General features: G+C 40.1%; 1 protein-coding gene across 1 annotated transcript in view; it reads left to right on the top strand.

Annotated features, from left to right (window-relative positions):
- The first annotated feature begins 1,411 nt into the window (after positions 1-1,411).
- Positions 1,412-23,166, top strand: part of LIMCH1 (LIM and calponin homology domains 1) — a 74,315-nt gene continuing 52,560 nt past the window's right edge. Inside the window, exons 1-5 of the mRNA XM_009579711.1 lie at positions 1,412-1,512; positions 4,862-4,892; positions 7,859-7,969; positions 12,519-12,714; positions 17,077-17,326. Coding sequence (XP_009578006.1) covers positions 7,961-7,969; positions 12,519-12,714; positions 17,077-17,326 — 455 coding nt within the window. The 5' untranslated portion in view covers positions 1,412-1,512; positions 4,862-4,892; positions 7,859-7,960. The remainder of the gene's footprint in view (positions 1,513-4,861; positions 4,893-7,858; positions 7,970-12,518; positions 12,715-17,076; positions 17,327-23,166) is intronic.

Genomic DNA, 23,166 nt, shown 5'->3' on the forward strand with positions numbered 1-23,166 from the left:
CCGGGACGGCTGGCCCAGCTGGCCAATGGGCTATTCCATACCATATGACGTCATGCTCAGCATATAAGGCTGGGCGAAGCAGAAGGAGGGGGGGGTGTTTGGAGCGATGGCATTTGTCTTCCCAAGTAACCGTTACGCGTGATGGAGCCCTGCTTTCCTGGAGATGGCTGAACCCCTGCCTGCCGATGGGAAGTAGTGAATGAATTCCTTGTTTTGCTTTGCTTGCGCGTACAGCTTTTGCTTTCCCTATTAAACTGTCTTTATCTCAACCGACGATTTTTCTCACTTTTTCCCTTCTGATTCTCTCCCCCTTCCCATTGTGGGGGGAGTGAGCGAGCAGCTGTGTGGTGCTCAGTTGCCGACTGGGGTTAAACCATGACACTCCAGTTGGAGGTTTGAGGTGAGAGGCCTCAGAGAATATCAAGCTGTATGTTATATCCTTAATTGTCCACACATCTACCATTGCAGTTGCTGATCTAGCAACGTATATATCTAAAAACTTGTTCTCTAGTGACCTTCAAGATTTATCTGCATAAGAAAGATTCACTGGTTCTATAAAAGGGGGGCAGTGTACATGCATATGTGTAAGTAAGTATGAAGTGTACATTAAATGTATAGGCATACATACAGATTTAATCCCCTCGGTGCAAACCCATGTGTCATCACTCGTATTTGGTTTGAAAGAGGCTTCTATCAGTTTGCGCTTAATCTCTTTTAGTTATTGATTTTTATTTTTTACACTCTGGAAAGTGTAAATACTCCATAAGAAGTGTTACAAAATCGGTGTTGTTTTTCTTGCAGACAGTGGTTGCGTAAAGTGTAGCTTCAAGCATTTTATTTGGGGAGAGGGCACCTGCCTCTTTTCCCAGTGGCTTCTGACTGGTTAAGGTTGGAAAGGCGAGAGACTGGTTGTGTTAACTAGGAGTAACTGGCTTGTTCGTATTGACATGCAAAATGTTTTCTGAACAAACTGCTTGCTTAAACGGTGGTGAGCTGGTTCATCTACCCTTCCTGCTCCCTTCAGAAATCCAGCCTTTTCTTTTCTGCCCCATAACATGCTGAAGCTGTGTTGGCAGTCTACAGCTGTAGGTGGGGAAATTAGCAGGGCTTTTTCAGTTAAAGAAGTTGGCAACATCTGGGTTTGGAAAGAGAAAAGTCAACAAGCTTGTTGCAGTTCCATATTTAAAATTAAAAAAAAAAAAAGTCTTGTTTCATATTTATCTGGTTTTCAAACAAAACATGTACTGACTTCTTAAATTATGTGAGTGGAAACGTCTTTGGTTCTTCATTTAACTAATGATACAACTCTTTGTGAGCTGTTACTGAGTCAGGGAGAGGTTGGTTCAGTAGGATTATTTTTTTCAATGGAGAAGACTTAAAAGTTTTTTTTTTTGCCTCGTTTCAGGATAATATCATCTTATTCTTAAGAGGCTGCAAAGAGCTGGGACTTAAAGAATCCCAGCTTTTTGATCCTGGTGATCTGCAGGACACATCAAACAGAGTAACCATCAAGTAAGTACAACAGCAGTTTGCGATTAGCGTGTTACAACCTCAGATGCACGTGATGCAATAGTAAATATTTAAGGATGAGCAAAAAGGCTATAGAATTGTCATTTGTATAAAGCAAATAGGAAACTGAGATTTGGGAAACCTTCAGCATTGGGAAGAATACATTGTTCCCTTCAACAAGGATTCTCTAAGGGCTGTTATTTTTTCCAGAGAGATCAACCACAGCTCTTTTAAAGTACTGTTTCAGTTAAGCAATGAGATTCTGTGGGACTTAGGGGTTTTCCTGAGTCTAAATTGATGGCATTCTTTTTTGTCTGTCCAACTAATGAACTATATAGGCTGGGGAAAAAAAAAATCACAGCTCTGTTATTTCAGATTAAACTGTTTGAAGATGCATTGTAGGACATTTATAGGCCTCTCAGACTCTACAAGGTGCAGACATGAGCACGGTCTGTTTATTTTCTAACAAGAACTACAGGTTGGGATATGATATTTGAGCTGAGGATGTCTGTGTGACTGTGTGGACTGGAAATGCCACAGTTTAGGTGCTCTTTCACCAAAGCCAGACACCTACTACCACACAAATTACCACACGCATATAAGGAGGTTCTCCTTCCTAATAACTAATTCATGTTTTTTGGGGGGATGAGGTGATTTTTTAAAAAATCTCCTTTTAATCAACAACTTTTTAGCCACGGTACGTGCACATCCTTCACTGCGAAGAGTACTAGGTGCTTAGACTCCAATGCTTGTATTTTCAGCATTTCACCCCACAAAGTGATTTAAAATGTAGATGTGAAACTGGCACAGAAATAATTACTGACTTGCCTAAGGTCACACAGAGCAGGCTTGAATCAAAGTCCATATAGTCATAGATTGAGGTCTTAAATAAGAACTGTTGTCCCTTTCAGGGAAGACTCTGTCATCATGGACTAGAAGAACAGAGGCAGTCAAACTGTATTTTTCTCTCATTTATATTAATGGCAATCAAGTTCCCCACCCCCCAAAAGCAAGAGCACCCCACACTTCCATTATTAATTAAAAAAAATTTGTAATTGGTGTTATTTAGAAGTTTTCCTGAAATTTTTGGGTCTATCATGTGTAATATTAAAAAGTTATTGCTCTACAGACAAGCAAATAGTGCTGAGTTGATTGAATGGCCTTGTTTCATTTGGCCAAAAAGATTTGGCCAAAAAGATCACTAATGAAATCCTGGTCAGACATACCCATTTTAGAAAAGTATATGGAAACAATTTACTAAATTTCAGCAGCGTTCTATTTTTTTTCCCTTCTGGCAGTGGAAGCTGGGCAAGTTTTCATGGTGTTCAAGCACTGTCTGTGAAAATTCAAAGGTTCTGAAAAATTGAATTGGCCACTTTCCTTGTTTTAAGGAATAGTCTTCCATTTTTTGCTCCCTTCCAAGTTTCTGGCTTTAATATGAGGTTCTTCTCGCCTGTACATACCGGTGAGAGGGGGCTATTTAACCTATTTCTTCTAAATCTGGTAATACTGCAATGAAAGAGGTTCTTCATGACATCCTGTATAATCATGACAATGAGTGGCTGGAGGGAGTCGCAAAACAATCCCTAATCTCCATATAAAACCCTAATCTCCATATAAAACCAGAGGGGAAGGGTCTTTCTGATAAGAAGCTTGATCTTTTGGGGTTGAGGATGGTGGAGTACCTTGGAGGACGCAGGTTGAGAGGCTGGGGCTAGCATGGAGCTCCAGGGAGAGCTGTCCAGCACGTAAGCAAGTTAAACCAGGAGTAATAAACTCTATGGAGCTGGGTTGGCCCTCCACTGAATATGATGCTAGACAGATGTGAAGTGTCTCACTGGCATCGATTTTTTTTCCCCGTCAACCCTTCAGAGAAAGCAGCTGTGGAAATGAGCCAAATGTTTTCCTAGCACTGTCCAAGTTCACGCTGAGTAACTGAGTTGAGGTGTACAAGCCAAGTCCATGACTGTTGTAGAGAAATATGTTCAAGACTGTCTTCTGCTAGCTAGTTCCCAAAGCATGAAGGTGATTTCCCCCCACCCCACCCTTTGAAGACTTCTGGGTTATTTTTTAAACATGGTAAAAATGGTATTTGTTGGTAAAGGATTAATATGACATTATTGCACATGATTAAGATAATGACATTTTAAGCAGGTTTTTTTCATATAGATGTTAATTGAAGTATGAATTAGGTCTATTTTTTTTGGAACATTCAGCTTATAAAAGTTATGAGCTAATGCTGTAAAGAATTTCTTCTTGACTTGTTAAACAAGACTCTTTTCCACTGTTATTTTATTAGGAAAAAAAATAGGACTGTTTTATTTTTCTTAGTATGTGGGTACTGGTGGATAAAATTTTGGCTTAAAAAAGATATTATCAAAAATACTTTGGTTTAGTATTGCCTATATTTAGGCTTTTGTTGTTCTCACAGATTGAAGTACATTTATTTTTATCAGGTAACCTTTAATGCTGGAGTGAACTTACTGTTACAGTAGAAGGCAATTCCGTTATAAATAATCAGGAGACAATCTGTACTAAATCTGAAGTGCTCTGATTTATTTCTCAGCACCTAAATGTGATACACATTTCCTCCATTCTTTATTTTAATGGTTTCTTCACCGAATTTTGAAATGTTGTTTATGTTTGTGCAAACTTTGTGCGTTGTTGTTTCTAACATAAAACTTCTACCCTTTGAACGTTGGTGAAAAACTAAATTGAGAAGGATGCCAGAAAGTTCAGTCTGAGTATACATTCAAAAAATAAATACGCTTTCCACAGCAGGTACTGTTGCAAGTGGCAGGATCTTTGTTGCTTCACCCATCTACTTTGTTCTTTGTGATGCTTGTTTCCACAGAAGCACCTGCTCCATTTCCTTAATGTTTGGTGATGATTTCCTCAGTCTCTTATGCATGTTCAGTTGCTTCCAGAATCTGTATGGGTTGCATGATTTATCACAGAGCAGGATCTGACTGTTGGATTGCTGCAGAACGCATTTCAGCAGTGAGGACTTTGGTTGTCTTTTTTGAAGAAATCAGCAACACTGTTTAAAGGAAATATTTTTGGCACTGTCCCATTTTACTGTGCGACCATTATAAACACATTTTCTTTTTCTACTTCCAGAATTCTAATTTAATGATTGAAGTAATGGTGACAAAATACTCCCACATTATGAATAAATTAATGTGTGAACTACATCTTCTTAGCTTTCATGTGTTTCCAGCCAGCAGAAGCGTTCTGCAGGCTTTTGTAAGGGAAAACGTGATCTGCTGCATACACGCTCTTGGAAAGTGTGTCTGCTTTCTGATTATGATGTTTTCCTCTTTTTTTTTCCTCTCTGTGTGTGTGCGACCAGGAACATTGACTATAGTAGGAAGCTGAAAAATGTAAGTACATGACTTGGAGTATTTTTTTTTTCTTTGTCTGATTAATCCTGTATTTAGCCTGAGCAAGAATTATGTCAGTAAAAACTTAGTACAGATGAGTATCGCTGAAAAGTTCTTCTGAACACAAACCTAACCAGGTTCTGCTGCAAATTTCAGTAGAGCTGCTATGGCAAAGCAGCCTTATGATAGAAATGTAATGGAGAATGTTTGTTTCTGCTTAATTAAAGGATAAAGAATGTGATCTCTGTGCTGTCCATCATGTTTATCGTGTTTTTCACTGGGAATGGTCTGACTCACCCATGAAGCTACGCTTTTGTACCCTTTCACGAATATATAAGCATAAAGTAAATTTGCACAAAGTATTTAAAATGAAGCAAAATGATCATTAGATCTGGATGCAAGTCTTTGCTGTCACATTTGCTAGCTTTCTTGTTGTTCTTCCAAATAAATCAGTGTTTTCCCAGAAAGGCTAATTCCATTTAGCTTTAATTTCTTGTTGATTTAAACTAATAGCAATGATAATGAATCCTGTAATTGTTTAGTAGAAAAGAAAATGGCTAAACTTTGCTGATCTCAGAGTTAGTTATTATCCTAAAGCCTAGCAAGCTGTCTGTCCTTAGTCAGCTGTAAACTGCTATAAATTCATTTTATATTTGGCTCACATCCCTATAAACTGCTAAGAAATGCCAAGACCTTTTCCTAATAACTTTGCAAGCCAGTAATCATGACTGCAGGTAAAAACAAATAAATAAAAACCCCAAAACCATAAGAAACCCCTCAAATTATTTCATCCTGTCTTTACCATCATCATTAGAGTAATATTTTCTGCATCCAGCACACAAAGTTGCAGGGGAGGAGTTCAGCTTTGACATTTTAGCGCCCTTGTGGGCACTGGCTAAATATCTTTGTACAGATGTATTGTTTTAAAGGTAAAGTTTCAAAAGTATCCTCCACAATGTGCTTGTACACAATATATGCTTTCCAGGTGCATGATCCTGCAACCTCGGCTGGCAGCCAGTCGGAATTGCTTGCAAATGTGACATTATTTGGGGAAAAAAAAAAGTGGATAAAGAAAGGAAGAAGAGAAAAAGTTGTCAAATGCTAGCAGAAATAAATAAAAATACCACAACCTTCATCAGAGGACTGAATGGCAAAATGAATTGGACAGTTTCCTGGTTTCTAGGAATACTATATTTGCAAGTGTTTTCACTTAACTTGAGAACATGCACTGTAAGAATTTTTTACATAAATTTGTTGAGTAGTGCTGGTTGAAGGAAAACAGCTCAGATAAAGGTTGTTTCAAGTCAAAAAAAATCAGTATTGGTGAAACCACCTCCTTTCCCTCAGCACAGTAGTATCAATTTGGATGTAATTTTAAAAACAAGAGGAAAATTTCTGAACTTTATTAAAAATGTTATTTGGTTATTTCATGGCATGTATATTGTTTAAAAACTAAAGGGAAATATAAACTGTATTTATATATAAAATATAATACATTTTACATTATGTACCACAGTTGTTTTTAAACAGGGGATCTGTAGGACACATGCTGTATCTTTTTCTGGCAGGGCCTCATCTGGAGTGCTGTGTGTGATTTTGGACATCACACTTCAATGAAAAATGGGGATGTTAGAGAAAGTTAATGAGATGTCTGTCTCCAACACCCCCTTGGGATTTCTCCTAGTCCTATTTTCTCCTAGTCCTATTTTCACTATATAGTAGGAATTATATAGCCCTGTCCCATCAAAACATAAAATACTATATTTCAGTTTATTTAACTTCTTTGAGACAGTTAATGGCAACTATTATTTATTATTGGTCACACATCTTTTCCCCATCAAAATATTTCCTATTTGTTCTGCAGTTACTTTGCAATGTCACAGAATATGCAGAAATAAGGAGCATTAAATGAGAAAAAGCCCTAAGTTCTGAGGTGATGGTTTGGCATTTTTAACCAGTGCAAAACACTGAACTGAATTGCCTTTGACGATCAGTTTCCAGTCCAAATTGCTGCTGCACAGGTACCATTAAAGACATTGCTTTAAGTGGAGACATATGTGAGTGCAGAGCAGGACTGTTTGCTTTCGCTGCATGATATAAATATCAGCGGTTTTGGAGGTGTTGGATTTGACCATCCTGAGCATCGTAATTTCTCCTTTCCTAAAAAAAGCGCAGCACCAGCAGTGTCAGATCAGATTTCTTTGCTACCTAAAGGAGTGAGAGGGTATATAAACATTTGCAAGAGCAATTCTTGGCTTTTTTTTCCACACTAATTTTGAAGTTACTTTTGAGTTATGGAGAGACTTCAAGTCAGAACTTGAATGAAACCACTAACTCTTTCCGCTTTAGTCTGATAGAAACAACCAGATGCTCATGGCGTTTGATTAATCTTGGGCTAAGCATTTCTTAAGCTAGCAGAAGCCTGGAAGTAAATGTTCCTGTGTCATCTGGTTAATTACATTAAGATGATTAAAAATGGAACTACATTTTCTGTCCTTGAAGTAGGCAGGCACACATTTCAGTTTTTTATTTATTCCATTAGTCATAACGGTTTTAATTAATGACCACTAGTATTAGTACTCTTTAGGGATTTTTTCCCTTTTGGATTTACAAACAGATATATTTATAAGTGTGTCTTCTAGACAGTTTAAAGTATCTTGCCTAATTTTTCTATTCAGATTTATTTTTGCTGTTTGTTTTCCAGGCAGACATGGCAGTTTCTTTTTTTATAAAAATACCAGGAAGATAATGTGTTAAGTTATATATTCTGTAGGACTGTTTAAATTTTGATAGTTGCCCGATGTATTTATGTTTAACCACTGACAGACACTTCCCTTTCAGCTCTGATTTATAACAAAATCTTGTGCTGCTGTGCAGTTTAGAATAAATGAGAGACGCTGAAGGGAAGTAAATTTAGCTAAGTGACTGTGTAGATGGCTTCAATTAATTCTTATTAACTTCTGCAGGTATTAGTCACCATTTATTGGCTAGGGAAAGCGGCAAACAGCTGCACGTCATATAGCGGATCAACCCTGAACCTGAAGGAGTTTGAAGGTTTGCTGGCACAAATGAGAAAGGTATCTTTTTGTTATGTTTTGGGAATGGAAATTTCATTCGAATTATTACTCCCACAAATAACCTGTTTGTTGCTAAATATAAGAGAAGTAGGGGGCTGGCATACAAATTACTTAGTAAGCCCCTACCTCCTTCGAAAATGTTTCTGACTCTACCAAGCCATGAACACAACTGTCTTTGGCAGCTGGCTTTGCGGTGATATCAATGATGCAGCACGTCATGTCAAACAGGGCTTTAGAATTGTCACGTGGCTCTGTCATCTTCATTTCCATAGGTTTTGGTTTGAATTATTTTCATTTATGACACAGAGTTTCAGCTAGAAGAGCTGAGACTCAGAAGTAAGGTGGCAGGACTCAGAGATTTTTCTTCTTTAAAACATTCAGTCTCATGGGTAGCTCTTTTGTTTTTAAGTTGCAACATAAAGCATCAAACCAAAGTGTCTAAATAAAGCTGAGGGGTAGAAGGAGGAGATTATGTTTCACCAAGGGTGTAGTTATGATGAATCTGTGTTTTGCCAAGCTCTAAATTCTGGCTGAAATGGTGGTTTATGATGAGCTGAGCTCTGTTGGAAAGGAAAAGTTGTGATTGCTGTAGGGTGGTTTGGGGACTTTTGGTTGAGCGCTCCAGCATGTCCTGAACCTCCATGAGACACTTAACCTCAGTAATGGTTAGCGTTGATATCCAAGCATGCATTTACTGGGAATGGAAGGGGCAAGGAGCAGGCATGTAAGAAGATGGCAGCAACCAGTGCTACCACTGCATGTGTTGGACATATTGCTCATGAAAGGCCATGCAGATATGTTCTACAGCCCACAGAGAGCTTCGTGCCTGCTACTCCCTCGCCATCTCGTGTAACGGCCAAGTCACCACAGGCAGTAGGGTTTGGGGACCATGGGAGACTCTTTGCTCTTTACTCTCCTTGAGCTCTGTGCTACTGCATCTGCACCAGCTGCAGCTCTTCATTCTGGGATCTCAGAGGGCCAGCACCGGATTGCCACCGGAGAGGAAGAAATACTTGGCTGACTGATAGCAGTTCCTACACCCTAGTGTGACCAGAGAGCCTTAACTAGACGGTTAAAATCCCTTTTGTGAGCCCAGTTCCCGTGAACATGCAGGTGGAAATGGAGAGGAAAAGAGAACATCCTGCTTCTCTGTAGAGGCTTATTTTGGGCTTCATTTGAAATGACCTGCACTAGTTGCTCGGGACTTTGCCACTTATGAGTGATATGACTGAGACCAAGCAATAAAGAAATGAAGTTAATATTTGAGTTGTTTCCAGATAGAAGGTGCAGGGAAGGAGCAGTCCCCACTCCAAAGAGTCTGAAAGGTGTAACAAAGACGGACAAGGAGCTAATGCAGAAAAATTGCCAAAGTGCAGGTTGTTATAATGTTAGTGCGGCATGGTATCATGGTTTATTTTTTAATGTTCAATCTTGCAGCATGAGGCTCCTCTTTTTCCAGGTGATATCTACCCATCAAACTAATCATCAGAGCATTTTGGAGGTCCCATCTTGAGCCCCTGAGGGATGAAGTAGGCTGGGGCCGAAAGGCAGCGTTCTCTGGGGAGCTGATGATCATGGACGCCTGGCTGGGCAGCGCAGAGCGCTGCAGGTCAAGGACAAAAGCAAGAGGCTGGGACTTGATTCATTGCAGATGTCAGAGCTGGGAGCAGAGTAGAGATCTCATAAAAACTGAAAGCTATATATTCCTTTAATGTAAAAACAGAGCACTTCGCAGTCCTGAAAAGTCTTGTTTAGGTGATACTGTTACGAGGGCCGCTAGCATCTTATCTTAAGGTCACCTCCCTACTCCTGTACCCCTGCAGTATTTCCCACTGGCAGTTGTGGGCTTGTCTGTTACTGAATTTGAAGAGGATTTGGTTGTAAAATAGAACATGTTAATCATGCTGTGCAACACACTGATGTTCTTTATAGCTGAGCTCGAGTGATGAAAAGACACTTTATCACATTCTCTACTGGCATTTTTTCCACTGAATTTAATAATTAAATCGACCATAAATTCAGTCTGGTTGAGTTTTTTTGTTATAAATCCTCTCTGCCCTCCTTTTTTAATAAGCAAATCAAAAGACAGCTCAGATGTAAGTTGTCTCGGACTCATCTTTTTCTACTTCTCATACTGAAAGGGCTATTCATTTCTAATTTTGTTCATGCTACTCTGTTTTTAATTTCATTAACTATTTGGATACGCATTCTCTTTTACTTTTAAACTAGAAATTCCCAGTGACAAAATGTCCATGGCTTTTTGATTATATTTAGTGGGTGGAACTTCCTGGAGAAAGACATCTTATATTTGGCAATCACACTTTTACTACCACTCGGTGACATACTGTGTTTTTAATTAGATAATATGAAAGACTAATGTGCTGTTGTGTGTCATGTTACGGTGTTATCAGTCCCGCAGATAACCACTTTCTTTTTCCCATTGATAACATTTGGGAGATGACGTTTGCCCAGAGCAGGACAAGTACCCGTCTGTGAGACGGCGTTGGGCTGGGAGAGTAGCTTTGCCAAGGGGAAGGCTGTAAAGAACATGTTTACAGAAGTCTAGGATCCCATCCTGGTGCCTGCCTCTTAATTCCTGGTGTGCGGCATGCAAAATTAACGTCAACAGGCCTTTGAAAGTAGGGTCTGCAGAACTCATTAGTTCACAATTGGACTGTTTTCAAACTCTGGGAGATAGTGAATGCAGGATGGGGCTTATTGCCTGAGTTTAAGTCGCTGTATCTGCTGAGCAGTTCTGTGTCATTCAAACACAGTAATTTAGGAAAATGGAAGTGTGCCTGAGGATTGAGAATAGCTGATTGGTATGAAGGGATTTAGGGAATTTGGATTTTTAAAAAGATTTTTGGATCGTGTCGCAAACCGGATTTTGGTAGGATTTTTAGATTTGTTTTTGGATGTGTGTAAGTCATGCAGATTTCAGGGAGACAGATCTTTGTTGTCTAGTGTTTCTACTAGTATTTTAGTTCACTAAGTGAGACTGGGGAAGGAAATTACATAGGATCCAATTATTACTTTGTTAGATGAATTTTATTTGTTTTTAGAAAATACTTTCACTTCAATTTGCAGTGAGATTACTTATTGACATTACCACAGTTTCGCTTGGCCTTAGGGGACCTTTGCCGCTGCCCTTAATGTGCTATTTTGGCAGCGTAACAGTGAGTGGCACTAATTAAGCCTTCTTCCTGAAAAGTCTGCAGGACGTTGGGTCTGATCTCTCCGTCTCGCTTTGAGCCTCCCTCTTTTTCAGTGCACGAGCTTTGGTGTGTTATTGCAGCGTTCTCCTCCCTCCATCAGTTCTGCAGCAAACCCGCTTTCTTGTGGAGGGTGGCCCACCATAGCGTACTGTGACGTTCTTGATTATCTTCTCATTGGTGATACTAGTAATGGGTAAAAGCTTAGCAGTCAAGGACAGTGGGAGCTGTGCTCAACATAGCCATTGTGCTCCAGCTAGTGGTAAGCAGGGGGTGCTTCTTAATTAGGAATTAATATTCAAATGCTTGTGGGGGAAAAAAAAGAAAAAAAAAATTCACATTCCAGCCTCTTTGGGTCACAAAATGTGAGTCTGATAATGGCACCCACATCTCTGACTTTACTTACTGTCGGGGGAGAAAAAAACAGATTTATCTTTGCATAAAAGTAGTTATTTTTGTTTTTTCTCAGCCTGTGCAATTGTAATTAATGTTAAGACGCTCTCTAAAACAAGGGATTTATTATAATGCAAGGGTGAGGATGGCTTCTATTGACCTTTTCCTCTGCTGGAGTTTCAGTGTTTTAGTATGTGCTGCTTGCACTGGAAAGAATTTATAATCACAGGGCTGTCAAAGACAACCATTGTTCTCCCTGCTCTGAACATGTGGGTCAGCTACAAGTGCTTTCATATCCCCCAGAGCCAGGAGCTGGCAAAGAGTAAAGAGCACAACTGAATTCTTCTGAGGCATCAGGAAAAGCATTTTGCATATTTTTCATTGCTGATTGCTTCAGAAAGACATCCCTCTTTCATAACAGGAATTTCTCTTCAAGGTAGAGGGAGGCTGGGGCACACTGCTTCATTATTTTGCTGAGCTGAAGCAGCAACAACAAATGCTGTCTGCTGGTGTCCCAGCCAGATACAATAGATGGGCAAGGGGAGGCGGGGGGGATCTTTTGGAAAGCAGCAGACTTAAACCTGATACAGGCACGATGTTAAAATTGTAGTGCCTTTGCCTGTGCTATGGACTATGGACGACAAATCAAGTTTCAGGTTACTTTCAGTTTTGATCTGTTTATTAACTTGCCTATTGCAACTTTTTCTCAGTTCATCCTACTAATCTAATGAGCGGAGTTTCCTCCTAATCAGCATAGAATTGGGGTTTATTGCAAGCTCGCACTTTTGTTTTGAAGGGGAGAAGGGGTAGAAAACAAGGAAACCCTTTTTTGGGGAGGAGATTTTTAGTATTTGGGAAGATGCTTTGTTGTCTGATGTGTAATGGATCTCACGGGTATGTCAGTGGCTTCTTTATGAAGAGGTACCTGCTGTACTTCCATGTAGGAAACGGAGGATATTGAGAGCCCAAAGCGCAGCATTCGTGACAGCGGCTATATAGACTGCTGGGACTCTGAACGCAGCGATTCCCTCTCCCCGCCTCGCCACGGCAGAGATGATTCCTTTGACAGTCTGGACTCCTTTGGCTCCCGCTCGCAGCAGACACCGTCTCCAGATGTAGTGCTCAGAGGGAGCAGTGATGGTAAGTACTGGTCACAGTGTGGCACGTGCGTAACGTTGTGACATATAAGTAACATTTCTGGAGCAAATGTGCCATTCGGAAGCTGGACACAGCCTCTGAATCGTGGCAATCCAGTGGGAGAGCTTCTCTGTGAATGCTGATTTGTGCTGCCTGAGGTTTAGATGACTTTGCCAACAACTTACTTGAAGTCTGTCTCAGTTAGGATAGCGTAACATTGGAAAATGAGTTACATCATTGCAGTGTAATTTTATGATGGGAAGAGTGCTTTTCTGGGTTACGGTGTAAAAGGGTGTTATGCAGACTCATTTTAAGTTATAAGCTAGGCTGGAGCAAGAAATAAAAGCGCAGGAACAAGGGAAATATTGAAGTGAATAAAATGTTTGCCTAAGTAAACCCTGGGCAGATAAATGACATAGAAATATCTTGGAAATGTCTGATACTTGACAGAGTTCTGAAGTCTGATGTACAACATTTTACCAAATGTCATATTTGTTTTCATGATATTTAGAAAATTGGGTAAATTAATAGCTCCCAGCATCAGAGCCGAGGCCATCTTTGCACACCTTTGAGTGAGGACACGCAGCTCTAGACTTACAGAAGGTGTGCTGCTTCTCTGCCTTTCTTGTCTGATTCCCAGAGGCTTCCAGAGGCTTGTAAACACTGTGTGCTGGATGAGGAAGGATTTGCTAGGGGTAGGTGTGGAGCATGCACTTGGGTTACCTGTCATGAGCAGGATTCTGGTTCAGAAGAGAAGGATGCTTGACTGAGGCTCCCTCTGCATGGTTACATTCCCGATGAATGGATGAATCAGTCAAACTTCACCATCAGATGAAGTTACATTCCACACATGAATCACTTCTCCTTAGTAATGTTATTTATTTAATAAAAAAAAGAAGGGCAGAAAGACTTTTTGGTAGGAACCAGATGTTCATACTGCTTTTGGCAGTGTGAAAGAAACTGGTGCTAATCATAACCGGATACATGAGAGATTTCCTGAGGTGATGGGGAACTCCTTAAAACTGAAAAGCTGGCAGGGAGCGCTGGTATCACAGCTGAATTATGAAAGAGTTGCGGGGAAAGCAGGGCTGAGATCTGCTCTGCTGTTTTGAGTGGCCTGTGGTTGACCATCCAGAACCAGCTACTGGGGCTGATTCCCTGAAACAGCCTCATGCCCCCTCAGACACTGAACAGAGCACAGTCTCCACATTGCAAAACATTTTTCTGCCTTCCCAAATGAGACAGAAGTGTGGTGTTGGCAAACGGGAACACCTCACATGTCCTAATCAAGAAGTGTTGCTCCATCCTGGGTGCTCAAGGAGTGTCCTGCCTACTTGGAGCAGGTGGGCAGCCAGTTACATATGTCCTGTAGCTACTTCCTATCAACTTCTGCTGTATTAGCAAATTTTGGTAAGGTTTTGTGATTGCTTGTTTGCCGCAGCTAAGACATACTATCTTGTCACATTCTTGAGTCCATAACAAACACAAAATAAGATGCAAGCATGCAAAGCTTGTTCTTAAAAATTAGTCTTTAACAATATCCAGACCTAGGGTGCATGCAGATGCTGTGTGCACACGTATGACTTGTCCAGCCAGCCCTTTCTAATACATCCCATTTTCCCTGCTTGCTGCTGCCATAACTTCACAGCTGTCTTCTCCAAGAGTTGCAGGTGAGGTGTAGCTTGGCTGACCTCTTTTCTCTTGAATCTCTTCCTGTGGCCCCAGCAGGCCAGTGTTTCACTCAACTGCATGTAGTTTTTGATAGAAATAATGTATATGCAAAGCTGGATGGAGGAAAAGGTTCTGCTTGCATTACTTCTCTTTCCTTTCAGATAGGAGCTTTATAAACCCAATAATATGATAGCGAAATAAAACTATGATTCCTTCCACTCCTAGAAAAAAAAATTAAGGAATGGAGATCATTTAAGTGATCCTAAGGTGATGATTAGTTTAGGTAGAAGCAATAAGTAATACTACCTTCACAAATGCCATCTGTGGTTAGCCCCACTGTTTAGGACTTGCTCTGGTGTCCTATGCGGACCCTGTTCCTTGGCAAAAAGCAAACAAAACCAGTGGTAGGGCAGAACAGTTTGTTTAAAACACAGTAGAATTGCAGACTGGCCTGCCCATAGAGTTGCTCATTTACTCAGGAATGACTAAAATCCTCTGCTTGGCCAGCAGTTGTGCATGGATCCTTCTATGAAGGATCTGTGCGTGTCTGTGGTATATAACTGCTTCTTACGGGCTGTGGAAACTGGCTGCTGCTTCTTCTAGTTGGAAATGCAGAACAACAAAGTTAAGGTTATCAATGTAGAGCACGGCTGCATCTTCCATACGGTGCTTTGGCTTCAAGTGCTTTTTTTGCAAATTTGAGCTGAAAATAATTTCACAAGTAAAATACGAATAATTAAAGAAGCTGTTTGTCTTTGAAGTACTCAACTTGGGGATGCTGGTAGGCACATCAGTAATGAGGGAGAGGAATCTGTTCTAATTCCTCTGCTACTGTGGTTTTCTATTCCAGCATTTCTGTTTGCCCGTTCAAGACTGGTTTTCATGTGATACAAAAATAAACACCAGAACAAAGTCAAGAGCAAACAGAATAGCAAATAACAGTAAGGGATCTTTTCATTTTCTTTTAGCTCCCCTGTGGCCCTGCTCAGCTCATGATACTACAGCTCTTCAAACCTCAGCTATCCTCAGACACCCGTGATTCTGTGGTTGTGTCTTCACTTTTTGTTTAGACATAGACTGAGGTTACCAATCATGGTGCTAGTTATCATATGCTCTTAACCAAAATTGTTCAAGCAAAAGATTACTGGCAAAAAGTACATGGTGATTTTTGCCTAACTAGCTCATTTCCATTGTGTCTTGTCTTTTCTTACTGTTCCCTTTCACTCTTCTTCATCTCTCTCCAAGCAAACATTGAATAACTCAATCTGCTGCAAAAGCTCTTTGCAAATAACATTCCTAGCATACTTAGACCTCTTTTCCTTCCCCCACTTTGAATTATACACAAGCTACTTGTGATTTTTATGACTTCATTGTTTTCAGTTGTTCGTTAGGTAGCTCAGTGAATTAGCTAGTAATTTACTAGCATGGTGAATTAGCAAGAGGACACAACCTGGGTGGCTTCCCCTCACCCCAAAGAGGGGAACAGCTATTGCATATGCAAGTGTTGCAAAGGGGCCAAGGGCCAGAGACATCCAACGCTCTAAAGCTGGGAGAAGATTTGAATGCTGGCGGGAGAAATGGCTGAATATGCTCCATTTCACTCATCAAACCAGGGGCTGTGGTGATGTTACACTGCTGGGAGAGAACTATTTATATAGCTTCTTTGTGAATTACTTAAAAAGGCTCATGATGGTGCAGGGAATCTAGTGAATGTCTATGAAGTGGCTTCCAAAATGGCTACGAGGGCAGTTCCACTGCAAATGCAGGTATTTGTCCTACCATTTGGGAGTTTTCTTTTGGAGTTGGAAAAGTCTTGCCTAAGTTTCTGTGTTTTAAACGTGTTGTAAATATCAGGAGGCTTAGTTTGTTTGAACAAAATAAAGTAGTCACTCAGCTCTGTTGATCTCCCATCTTATTCTCTGTAACTCTCAATTTTTCTCTCTCACCTTATTTCTTTTCTTTGCCAGTAAGTATTCTTCAGTCTTTGCTGTACTTATCTAACTTCTAAATCCTGAGATCCTTTCCCTCTCTCCTTACACCTTCCCATCTGAGGATCAAGTCTCTCTGTTTTGCAGTGTGCTAGACTGATTGACCAGGCAACTGATGAGACTGGAGAAAGACCATCTGAGTCTTCTGGTTTATAGCAGCTGATGTTTATTCTCAGATTTTGATCAAAGCTGATGCTGTGTGCATTCAAATTGTTGTTAGAATTTGAAGAATTAGAAGATTCCTGCCATTCTGTAAATATACAGCATGCAGCCCTTCTTTGCTTGAGCTTGTGCTATGCATATGTAGGTTCAAGAGTGTGAATCAGGTCAAACGCACCCATATGTACAACTGGGAGTCATTTGGGCTTTAGTCAGGTAAGCTTCTGTAGCTGTCCTGTGTGGTTGACAAGTCTGGCTTAATCTGACCCTGAGTTTTTTGATGTGACTTGTGGCTGAAGATGAGTTTTTCAGGGGTAGAAAATAAGGGTTGATGGAAAAAAATGTTTACTGTCTGTGTAGATATTATGGCTACTACCTTCAGTGACTGATTTTAAAATATAAATACAGGTAAAAATGGCCTCATTTTTTGGTGCTCACATGCTAAATGTAATTTTTTGGTAGTCTCTTCTCTGATTTATAATTTAAAAAAAAAAAAAACCTGGATGAAAGTGGAAAGAAGAGGGATTTTTTTCTCCTTCCTCACTAGGGAGAGGAAGTGACTCGGAAACTGACCTGCCACACAGAAAGATGCCAGATGTGAAAAAAGATGATATGTTGGCGAGGCGGACCTCACATGGTGAACCTAAATCAGCTGTGCCTTTTAACCAGTACCTCCCTAATAAGAGTAACCAGACTTTCTATGTACCTGCTCCACTTCGGAAAAAGAAAGCTGAACAAGAAGAGTACCGAAAGAGCTGGAGCACGGCGACTTCACCACTAGGAGACAGACCTTTCAGGTAATACTGGCCTGTCCAACTTCTCCCTTCCTCAGTCATGATGCTTTAACACTTGCCTAATTTTCGTTCTTTTCATAAGATGTATGAAGTGCCTTCTGCTGTAGCAAATCTCTTGCCGAGATGGTACTGATAAATTGTTTGTAGCAATTGGCGAAGGTGGTAGAAAAGCAATGAGTGGAAAATCGTTGTCTTGATGTCATTGTTTACCATACAATAAAATGTATAGCTTGTGTTTGACAAGATGTTGGTTAATATAAGTACCATGGATGTTGACTCAAACCCAAGGCAGGACAAAAATGTTCTGGATGATCTGTCTCAGTTCTCAAGACAGTTACTCAGTGACAAATGATACTTATAAGTAACGTTTGATGTATTCAATCAAAATAGGTAATATTTTTGCTGTGGTTTTTTTTAAGTCAATTTGTTTGTATGTTGTATTCTATACACCAGTACAGTTTATATAGCTGTGACTATGTGTTTCTGCATGCTGGTTTTGTCAACTGGTATTTCACTTTTGATTTGGCCTAAGAAACAGCTTCCATTAAAGAGCATAATTATTTTTCCGGATCATTCATCAGAATATCCTTTGACGTCTTGATATCAACAAAATGTGCTTATAATAAATAAGTGTATATGTTTCAGGCACAGCATACATTAAACTACCTTGTATAATTCAATAGCAAACCCCACCCTGAAACCATAGAAGAAGAACAGAATGAAACATCAGGACTGTGTGAAAAGGCTCCTGAGGCAAGCTCCCTTAAAAATCAAGTAGGTTTGAATCAAAACGAAGGAAGCTTCATAGACCAGTCTCCTTCGTGTAGTGCAAAAGAAACATCAGCACCCGAGGGGAAAGATGCAGAAGAGATCAGAAAGTTAAGACGACTTGAACAAGCTGGCATTAAGGTCATGTCAGCAGCCCAGCGCTATGGCAGGTTAGCCCAATGGTGTGGGAAATTGTGCACGCTTCACGTTTTTAGGATTGGGTTTCCTCAACCTGCTGTGATTTCACTTCTCCTAACAAAAATCCAATCTGCTAAGCACTTACAATTGCTAGTGAAGGTCTTGATCTGAAAAGGCTTGTGATGTGGCAGCTGTGGATTGCAGAGTTGTATGATGCTAACTGCATTTGTGTTGAGAAATTTTATCATCTTACAGAGTAACGTGAACAGACTCCAAGAAAACTACTACACAGACTACTTGTCACCTTCCACCTAATGCTTTTTTGCATTTAATAAAAAATACATATAAATGTACATTAAAAATGTAAAAATGCCTTGTCTAGGCAAAAGTTTCAGAAACTTACTTTTCTTGTTGCCGATGGGATGGTTTAGTTTACTGAACCACACTTTTTAGGTGGTTAATATTTTTAGCTGCGTTAATAAATGATGCATTTATTTTTAATGGCAGGAACTATAAAAGTGCAGTTCTTGTTAACACATGTACCAGTTAAAGCATGGAGGCATAGTTCAGCAATCATAATTTGACTGACTTTGGCATGGAGTGTCAGTAGTTATTCACTTATTACCTGTATTATTTATTTTTGGATGTTGTTCAATTTGGTTATTTCCTGTTCTTTAACTCAAGAGCTGAATGATGGCTAGGCTCACTGCCCACGCCTTTCCATCATCTGATATCAGATCCTCATGAAAAATCTCTCTTTCTCATGGGGATGGCCCACAAAGCAGAGTTTTAACCAACATGTCAGAAGCCTAGGCTCTTATAAATGATCAAAATGGTTTGGCTAAAGGGTAAGTGTCCAAATGTCCTCCTGTCTAAAACATTTTATTTTGGGATGTGTGGTAAGTCTGGGCTTTGAAGTGTAGTAGTAAAAAGTACAGCTCTTATGTGGTACAGCCTGTTTATAGGTATAATGAAGCTTGTCTGCGGCCGTATACAGATGTGCTATATGCAGTTAAAACAATCACAGTATATATGCTGTCGTATGTCCCCTTCTCAGGTTTGCTTCACTGTTGTCAAGCTGTAATGAACCAGTGGTTGTGTGTGGTTGTGGGGTACTATTTTAACAAAGCCAAATATTAATGAAGAGGAACTATCAATCATAAATTAGTCCTTCAGGCTGAGTTAGTGTGCTAGTTGATCAGGAATCCGTAAACCGGTAGGATCCTAGTATAATCCTGTTCTGAGCCCGAGGCTGTAGCATTAATGTTAGTAACGTAGTAATACGTAGTAAAACCTAGTAATAGCTTGTGTTTAGCAGTGCTGTGCACAACAAATAGCACTATTTGCATTTGCATTTGGAGGATGCTCACCATGTTGTCTGAGAGCCCCTTTTCCAACCCGGTGCATGATCTGCTGGCTTGATCTCCACAAAAGAAGCACATGTGGATCAAATGTGTGGTTCCGTGGCATGAAATCGGGTCTCCTCTTTCCTTGGACAATCTGTTGTCCTGACAGGGCTGAAGGAGAAGGAAACAGAAATAACAAGCCATTTTCCCTCCTTGCTCTCAGCAGAAGCAACTCCTGGAATTTGGCAGCTGGAAGAAGGACGTGCTGCTGGTTTTCTGTCCCAGCTGAGGGTCAAAGAGCAGAGCTTTGTAGCCTAAGCTTCACCATAGTGAAGTAGGAGTCTGTTCCTGGGGATTGTAGGAAGACACAGCAGAAAAGGCACTGGGGTCAGAGGTCTGTTAAGGAAAAATATTTGTACGTGTAAGTAGAAGAATAGTGAGTGAGGAGAAGGGAAGATTTCAGTAGTGACACTTTAGGATACAGGGGGGCATTTGATCATCTCTCTTAATGTCTCATTCTCATTCCCTGTTCTTTGAACCTCTCAACTTTCTCTTCTTGGCATCAAATTCAAATTTCTGTGCACTAATGGCACTGAGCAATTCTAAATCTCTCTTGTTTCTGTATTCTGATCTTTTTTTTTCTTTCACCCCTCTTACTCCCTCATCTTTCTATGATGCCAGTCTCTTTTTTTCACCTGAGGTTGTCAGTCGTCTTCCACTTGCTCTGAGTTGAATACAGCTGTTTCCTCTCAACATTTTGACCTCGGGAGGACACCCACTGTGACTTTGAGTTCTACAAGGCATCTAATTGTTCCTAAAGCTGAAACTCAGTTGGGGACCTTTCTGGGTCCGGCACAGGAAGGATTTGAACTTGTATGCAAATGCATTTTTTGCTTGGTATCTAAGTACTTATCTCCCTTGCTGTAACATGTTCTAGGAAAGGACTCCATTGAACTAGATGCTATACAAATGCATGCCAAAAAGCATTCCCCTTTCCCAAAGGAATATGTTGGCTCTTTATAGCACGTTGTTTTATTGATATGTGATCCTCCTTGCTTGCTTGTTGTCTGCATCTGTCTCTTATTTACACTATTGTATCTGGAAGATGAGGATCAATGGAGACTCCCTAAAAAAAGAAGGAGAATTAAGTCTGTTCTAATAAATGATGGAGAGGGGGAGGGTAAGAGAGAAATGTGAGCAAATGAAGAATTCTTCACATATTCGTTGCAAAAGGGACATAGACTCTTTTCTTGACAGTGCGTAAGTATGCAAAACCCTTTCGTTGTTCTGAAATGCAATAGAAGGATCCACAAACCTGTACGAGACCCTGCTTCAGTGAATGCAAACACCCACGGTTTGACACTTTGGAAGCACCTGCTGTACCAGCATGGACCTGTGTGTTGTTTCTGCAGGGGCTGGGGCTGGGTATGCAAGAGTGATTTGCAAATCTGCAGGGAATTCTGATCCATTGCAAGCTTCAAATCTGCAGTCTTTGCTGTCTCTATGGTGAAGTGACCTTAAAAGGTACTTTTGAGACCTCAGAAACTGATTTTTTGAGACCTCAGAAACTGATTTAGGAGACCCCAGAATGTCATAGCTAATCTCTGATTCCGTTAAAAACAAAATGTAAATGAATGGAAAATATTCTTAACATAGAAACTGATTGCTGAAGTCTAGTTACATACTGAAAGCTGTAAGTTCTTCAGTTATTCATTACAATGACTGATAGCTATTATTTTGAATATTACAACTCCCTATTTTTTTGTTGCCAAAAACACCCTTCTCAGAAATACTACATTTGATGCTCTCAAGCTTCAATAGCATTGGTGGACATGCGATTGAAAAATCCAGTAGTTTTTATTGAGTAATCACTTTGTTATACATAGTTCTTAAAAACTAAAAGCATAAAACAATACCCCCAACCTAACCAGCTGAATAAATGCTCATCTTACTGACTTTCATTTAAGAAGTAAATATGAAGAAGATTGAATGGAATATTGTGTGATTTTATACATGCCCTTTATGTCCAGGGTTCTGAAAATTGTTTCCAAGTTATTAGATTTCAGAAAAGGGTAATGGTACCAGTAGTAAAGTCTGATTAAAAAGTGACATTAATCGTATGTACCCTGGCTTATTTGGGAGAACAAGTTCCAGCATATATGACTTTTAGACAACTGCTTTCCTTTGTGCCTAAAACGTTAGGCACCGTGTATCTAGATCAGTATATTTTCTCTAAAGTTTTCAAATCGTTGTACTAGGGAAGCAAAAGATGTCTTAGGAAATCATAAACGTAAAATCAGACTCTTAAAAACATCTTGAACTTACCGTATTGCAGGTTTAAAAAGCCAATTACATTTTGACAAATTACACTAGTGTATTGACAACCTGTGATTTAGAATTGAGTGATGTAATATGCCTGTTCAGCAGTGAAATTTGAACCTGAAGATGACCTTGTAGGCCTGTGGATTTTGGTATGTACAAGAGTCAGCATCCTTAGTAAACTTCTTACTATATAATTTTAGGGAAGAAAGAGTAGAAATTGTTGTTATGAGTGGAAGCTAAGGGATAAGACAATACTTGCTGATGGAGGGTTAGAAACGTAGAGCACTGCAAAGCATAAGCAGCCAGAGATGTCTGTCCCAGCTGTTTCTGAAGCTGTTGTGCACAGAGATGCTCACGAGGGAGAGGGAAGAGCAGCTCCCTTTGGAGCGCTGTCTGCCAGGGATGTCTATTGCCTTAAATGAAATCTTGATCTTTCAGAGAGATCTAAGGAAAAAGTTGCCTTTGGCTAATTTGAGAGCATGCTCTCCACATCGCTAACAGGGGATCCTGTGCGTTGCAGTGTAATAAGGCAAAGGCAGGCAGTTTCATATTGCTCCTCTGTCCTCCGAGGCCTGAGCCAGGCTGACCTGTCAGGGATGGTTTTTGGCTTCCCCGTAACTTTCTGCGGCAACTTTGTTGAGCAGTACTTTGAAACAGCAGCTGGGACCGTAAAATAAGTGACGTGTGTAGTGGGCTTTAAAATGTTTTAGAAAAGCAGCTAATTATAGCACTACTGTTTTCTTAAATAGAAGAGAAACTCAAAGCCACCCCTGAGCTGTTTAGATTTGATTTCTTAATGTCACTGTTTAATCCTTTGTGATACCCTCTTTTTCCCTTTGTGTAGCAAGGTGTGCTATATGAAAGAGGAAATGCAAGATATTTGCAGCGTACAAAAGTACTGCATGGAATAGTCTACTACTTGATATCCAACTTCCTAAAATATCAATAAATACAATTTGATTTTTAAATGGGAGAGTTCGCATAGCTCTTGCCATTTGTCTTTTCAGTTTGCTTAAGAGTATTGACTGTTATGAGTTAAAATAAGCTTAATCTTTCTGGGCACCAGCTGTCAAGGGTCTTTATTGTTGTAATCTTCAGTAACAACAAGGCTGTGTTGGTATCAGTCTCGTTTCTGACCAAGGCAGATGTCAGTTGTGTTCCAGCATGCCAGTATCATTGGCATACTGGTGCTATCGTTGTAGCTAGTGTATGTCAGCATTGGCATAGAGGGCTTATTCTGGGGGGAAGGGCAGGTTAGTTAGGGAAAGG

Source organism: Fulmarus glacialis, unplaced genomic scaffold (assembly GCF_000690835.1).
Source record: "Fulmarus glacialis isolate BGI_N327 unplaced genomic scaffold, ASM69083v1 scaffold12146, whole genome shotgun sequence".
Taxonomy (NCBI): Eukaryota; Metazoa; Chordata; class Aves; order Procellariiformes; family Procellariidae; genus Fulmarus; species Fulmarus glacialis.